Here is a 5,000-nt window from a genome sequence, read left to right as displayed (position 1 = left end):
CAGATGAAGCGCGCCTTTACTCTGACTAGCAGCATTGGTGGCATGGTCTCGGGTGACAGCATGGCCAAGGTGGCGGAGCGTGACCTCAAAAGTGTCTGGGCCAAAGACAAGGGCAGCATGGCTAAACCGGCTGGCTTGTCGTCCGGCCTGTCGGACATTCTCTCCACGTCCGGCCCGGACACCAGTGCGCCGAGGATCGGCTCGTTCCGTTCGGCCAACCGACAGGCGACTGATCAGCCGTCCAGCGACAGCGCGCTGACCAGCAGCACGGGCAAGCGCAGTCGAACACGCTCCATGCACGCAGGCCTGACGGAGATGGGTAACGGCCCCGGGCACAAGGAGCGCAGCATGCCGACGTCGAAGATGGTCTCCAGTAACAACAGTGCGTCCGCTATCGGCAAGCAGCACGGCGGGCACAATGGCAGCAACAGCCTACTGAAACGCACCGCCAGCCAGATGGGGAAGATGGCGCTGGAAACCTACTCGGTGTTCGACGACGACATTCCGCTGCTCCAGTCCAAAGCACACGCGCACATCTTTGCGTTTCCCGAAGGCGCTTTCAGCACTTCTGCGCCCAGCACGCGGAGGAACAAGCGTCCGACCAACACGACGACAATTGAATTCCACAGCCCCAGCGATTCCGAAAAGAGCCTACCTTCACCAACCGTCGAGATCAGGACCGGATCCGCCAAGTCACCAAAATCACCTACTCCCTTCGTGACGGCACTCGCGGAGCAGGATGAAGAAGTAAGTCCCGAAGATTCGAGCCAGGAGCAGACAACAGAGAGCGACGAGCAACTTGATTCTAGCTCTGACTCCACCGGCCGCAGTAGCTCAGAGCCGCTCACGGACGATATCGAAGCCAACATTAGTCGAAAGAGTGTGGAGAGTGAACTGTCCTGCGATGAGAACGGTGCGCATCGCAACAGCGCCGAGTGCCTGATCGGTAACATGGGCTTGCCGAGACACTCCACCGACACTGTATGTACTGATGGGATGCTGGACGCGTTCAACGACTTTGGCCTGGACAGCCTGGAGGAAGACCTGAAGCGACTGCGACAGGACACACACGACGTAGCAGGCAACCCGTCCACAGAGACTACAGCTGGTGGTGGTGGCGAAGAGCCGCGCGGCGGTGCGCATGCGGCCATACGCAGGCGCGCTGAGGCACGGGCTGCGGCCGCTGCTGCTGCCGCTGCTGCCGCCGAAGGGGAGCGGACTCCCGTGTCCAAGTCGAAATCGTTCAAGTCGCACACACCGACGCTCCTGAAAAGCGGCAATAAGCACGGCCATCGATCGAAAGCCAACGCGGGCAAGAAGGACATTAAGGAGTGAGTGATGGCTGGCGGCCGCGTGTAACTAGGTGATGACCTGGCGTGTGTCAATCACCATAGCTAAGTTACAGTGGTACGCTAGGGTGCTCCCACAGTCGATGCTGGCGCACACAGTCAACGTGATCGCTCTCTCTCTCTCTCTCTCTCTCTCTCTCTCTCTCTCTCTCTCTCTCTCTCTCTCTCTCTCTCTCTCTCGCTTGTGTGTTTTTCCATTTCAAGTTTGCGTTCCTGTCTGTCGATTTTCTCGTTTGTGCGTTTGTCTGTCCATTTGCCTGTTCATGGGCTCGTCCATCCATTTGCCAATGTGTACAACGTTACTAATCTGTCCATTTTCCCATTTGTATACTCGTCTGTCTTTGCCTTCCAATCTATTCTCCGTAATCAGAAATATATATTTTTCTACCTTGCTTTTTTGGCTCATTTGGTCATGCATCCCGTGTTTTCCAACTCCAACGTCGTATCGACATCTTTGTCAACTTCTCCATTATGCTTATTCGCGTGCAATGCCCTACCCTGCCCCCTCCCCCTCACCCTCCTACCCGCGCTGTGTCCCGTACACCTGATTTGCACTTGTAGCACTCGCTCTCTTATGCTGTCCTACTAACGTCACTACGGAAGGCAGGCTCACGGATACGAGCAGTTGCTGTTTTTTCTTCTTCTTCTTCTGGTGCTTCTGTCCTCGTGGGGCATCACCAGTTTGCTGCCTATCCTATGCAGTGTGCCCTTTATTTATTTATTTTTTTACTACTGGCAAGCCTAACCCACCGGCGTATCATTTGAAACCTTTTTCTGTAGCCCCGTATAACCCCACAGTGGTGTTTGCCGCAGTCGTTCATGCGCGCCCGTTTATGGCACTCGTCCGTGCGTGCCAGTTTAAGGCACTCGTTCATGCGCGCCCGTTTAAGGCACTCATTCATGTGCCCGTTTAAGGCACTCGTTCATGCGCCCGTTTAACACACTCGTGCATGCACTGGCAACGCCGCACAAACCTGTCCGTGCTCGCTGCTTATGCGCCGCGTCCTCACCATGGAGACCTCGCGTCGAACGTTTGCAAAGCGCACTGCTCTTGCCACCGCTATTATGCTATCCCGCTTCCTGGAGAGTCGCACGGCAGTGTGGCGTCTGGCGGCGTCGCTTCTATTCTCCATGCATTGCGGCGACTGATGTGTACCACTGTCAATCGTGTGTTCTTTTCCTATCTTTTGCTTACATCTTTTGCTTACAATCTTTCAGACCTTCTCATTATTGTATGGTGAACATGCAGAACTTGACAACGGCTACAAATGGTGCCCGAACTCACTGCATGGAATCGTTGATATTACCGCTCTTTCTTTTTTCTATTTTTTGTATGTCTGCTTGCGATACGATATAACTTGCTCCGATTAATTTCATCTTGGTCAGCGATGGTGGTGTGCTGCTAGCTGCTGTTGTTGCACTGGGCAACCGGCATAGACTGTGCGTGAGGGGGAGGGGGCTACCTGGCACAGGTTGTGTGTGTATGTGAGGGTACCTGGAACAGGTTGTGTGTGTATGTGAGGGTACCTGGAACAGGTTGTATGTGTGTGTGTGAGGGTACCTGGAACAGGTTGTGTGTGTATGTGAGGGTACCTGGAACAGGTTGTGTGTGTGTGTGTGTGTGTGTGTGTGTGTGTGTGTGTGTGTGTGTGTGTGTGTGTGTGTGTGTGTGTGTGTGTGTGTGTGTGTGTGTGTGTGTGTGTGTGTATGTGAGGGTCCCTGGCACAGGTTGTGTGTGTATGTGAGGGTACCTGGAACAGGTTGTGTGTGCATGTGAGGGTACCTGGAACAGGTTGTGTGTATGTGTGTGTGTGAGGGTACCTGGAACAGGTTGTGTGTGTATGTGAGGGTACCTGGAACAGGTTGTGTGTGTGTGTGTGTGTGTGTGTGTGTGTGTGTGTGTGTGTGTGTGTGTGTGTGTGTGTGTGTGTGTGAGGGTACCTGGCACAGGTTGTGTGTGTATGTGAGGGTACCTGGCACAGGTTGTGTGTGTATGTGAGGGTACCTGGAACAGGTTGCACGAGCTTGAGCCCCCATGTGGTGTGGCATGTGCAGTTGTGGGCATTGAAAAGCGAGAGCGCGTGCATGCAGCCGTACACGCGTAGTCACCAGGGAGTCGTAAAATACCGGTATTTTACGACTCCCTGGTAGTCACTGCCATTTCACACGCGTACATGTATGGTAGCCCAATACTACCAAGAGTCCATAACCCAAGAGTATGCAACTGTGATCTCTTTTCTATGGCCATAATAGTATGGGCCAACCGCGCGGCGCGCTGCCTTCATTACATCATTCAGCTGCAGTCCGCGCACTGCGGAAATTCAAACACCGCACTTTCCCTCTAGTTTGAAATGAACTTTCGTACGGAACTGGAGTTCACGCGCCAGAATTCAGAGATTGTGTAGTTACTGGAACGAATCGAGCAAAAACGGATGGGCTCGTGCGAGAAATTGAGAGTTTGATGCATGCTTTCAGAGCGTGATGAAGGCAAGTTACGTAATGAAGGCAGCGCGCCACGTCCCACGCATGCACCCATCATCACAGTTGCATACTCTTGGGTTATGGACTCTTGATACTACTTACTAGTATAGTATGTAACTCGGATCCCCGAAATATGGGTGCCTACAATATAGTCCAATGGCATGTGGCCTACACTGCGAAGTGAAAATAACGATCAGCCTGGATTCGAGTGTGTGCGACACACATACACGCACACGGGCGCACGCACCCCCCCCCCCCCCCACACACACAGACACAAACACAGATGCGCGCATGCACACACACACACACACACACACACACACACACGAGCGTGGATACGTGCTAGTGGGCCGCCCCAAGCAGACCTTCCTATGGCGGAGGTACACTCAGCAACTAGCCCAATGTGTGTTACCACCCAAGGTTAGGGCAGGTATAGTACTGCCGGGCGCCGAAGAACTGGGGGGGGGGGGGGGGATCAGGGTTCTAGCCTAGCCCATTCTTATTTTTACCAAACACAGCAGTGCGCTGTGGAGTGCGCAGTATCCCGATGGACGGTTTTACAAACTCGGCCATTTGAAAATAATCAAAAAGATTATTTTCAGATTATTTTCAAATGGCCGAGTTTGTCGCTACTTCTGAGTTATCAGTAAACACAGCACAGCAGTTTCGTTCTTATTCGATGGTACCGTCTTACATGTACATTCATGCAGAGTTACGCAAGAGGTACACAAAAAGGAAGTATATAGGGCTGTTTTTTGTTGTCACAACAAAAAACAGCCCTATGTACTTCCTTTTTGTGTACCTCTTGCGTACTACGCTCTGCCCATTCCGGGCATTTGAGCACTATTGCAGGTTAAGGCGCACACCCTCTGTGTTCATGCAGAGTTATGTCTGAGTGTACATTATAGTGTACATTACGGTTTCCGTTCTTATCTGCAAAAAATCCAGCCTAGATCGTTCTTTGGTGAATTTCTAGCCTGGCCGTTCTTCGGCACCTGACGGTACTGTAAGCCTTCTCTACAAGTCGTAGTTACACACACACACACACACACACACACACAGACACACACACAGATTCACACACACACACACACACACACACACACACACACACACACACACACACACACACACACACACACACACACACACACACACACACACACACAC

At 52.6% G+C, this 5,000-nt stretch overlaps 1 protein-coding gene across 1 annotated transcript in view; it reads left to right on the top strand.

The window, feature by feature from the left end:
* Nucleotides 1-2,725, top strand: part of LOC135825959 (uncharacterized) — a 12,596-nt gene extending 9,871 nt beyond the window's left edge. Inside the window, exon 5 of the mRNA XM_065338600.1 lies at nucleotides 1-2,725. This exon is cut by the window's left edge and continues 46 nt beyond it. Coding sequence (XP_065194672.1) covers nucleotides 1-1,335 — 1,335 coding nt within the window. The 3' untranslated portion in view covers nucleotides 1,336-2,725.
* Nucleotides 2,726-5,000: the final 2,275 nt, after the last annotated feature.

Source organism: Sycon ciliatum, chromosome 10, assembly GCF_964019385.1.
Source record: "Sycon ciliatum chromosome 10, ocSycCili1.1, whole genome shotgun sequence".
NCBI classification, from domain to species: Eukaryota; Metazoa; Porifera; class Calcarea; order Leucosolenida; family Sycettidae; genus Sycon; species Sycon ciliatum.
Note: the sequence above shows the minus strand (reverse complement) of the source record. Positions and strands in the feature narration are given on the sequence as shown.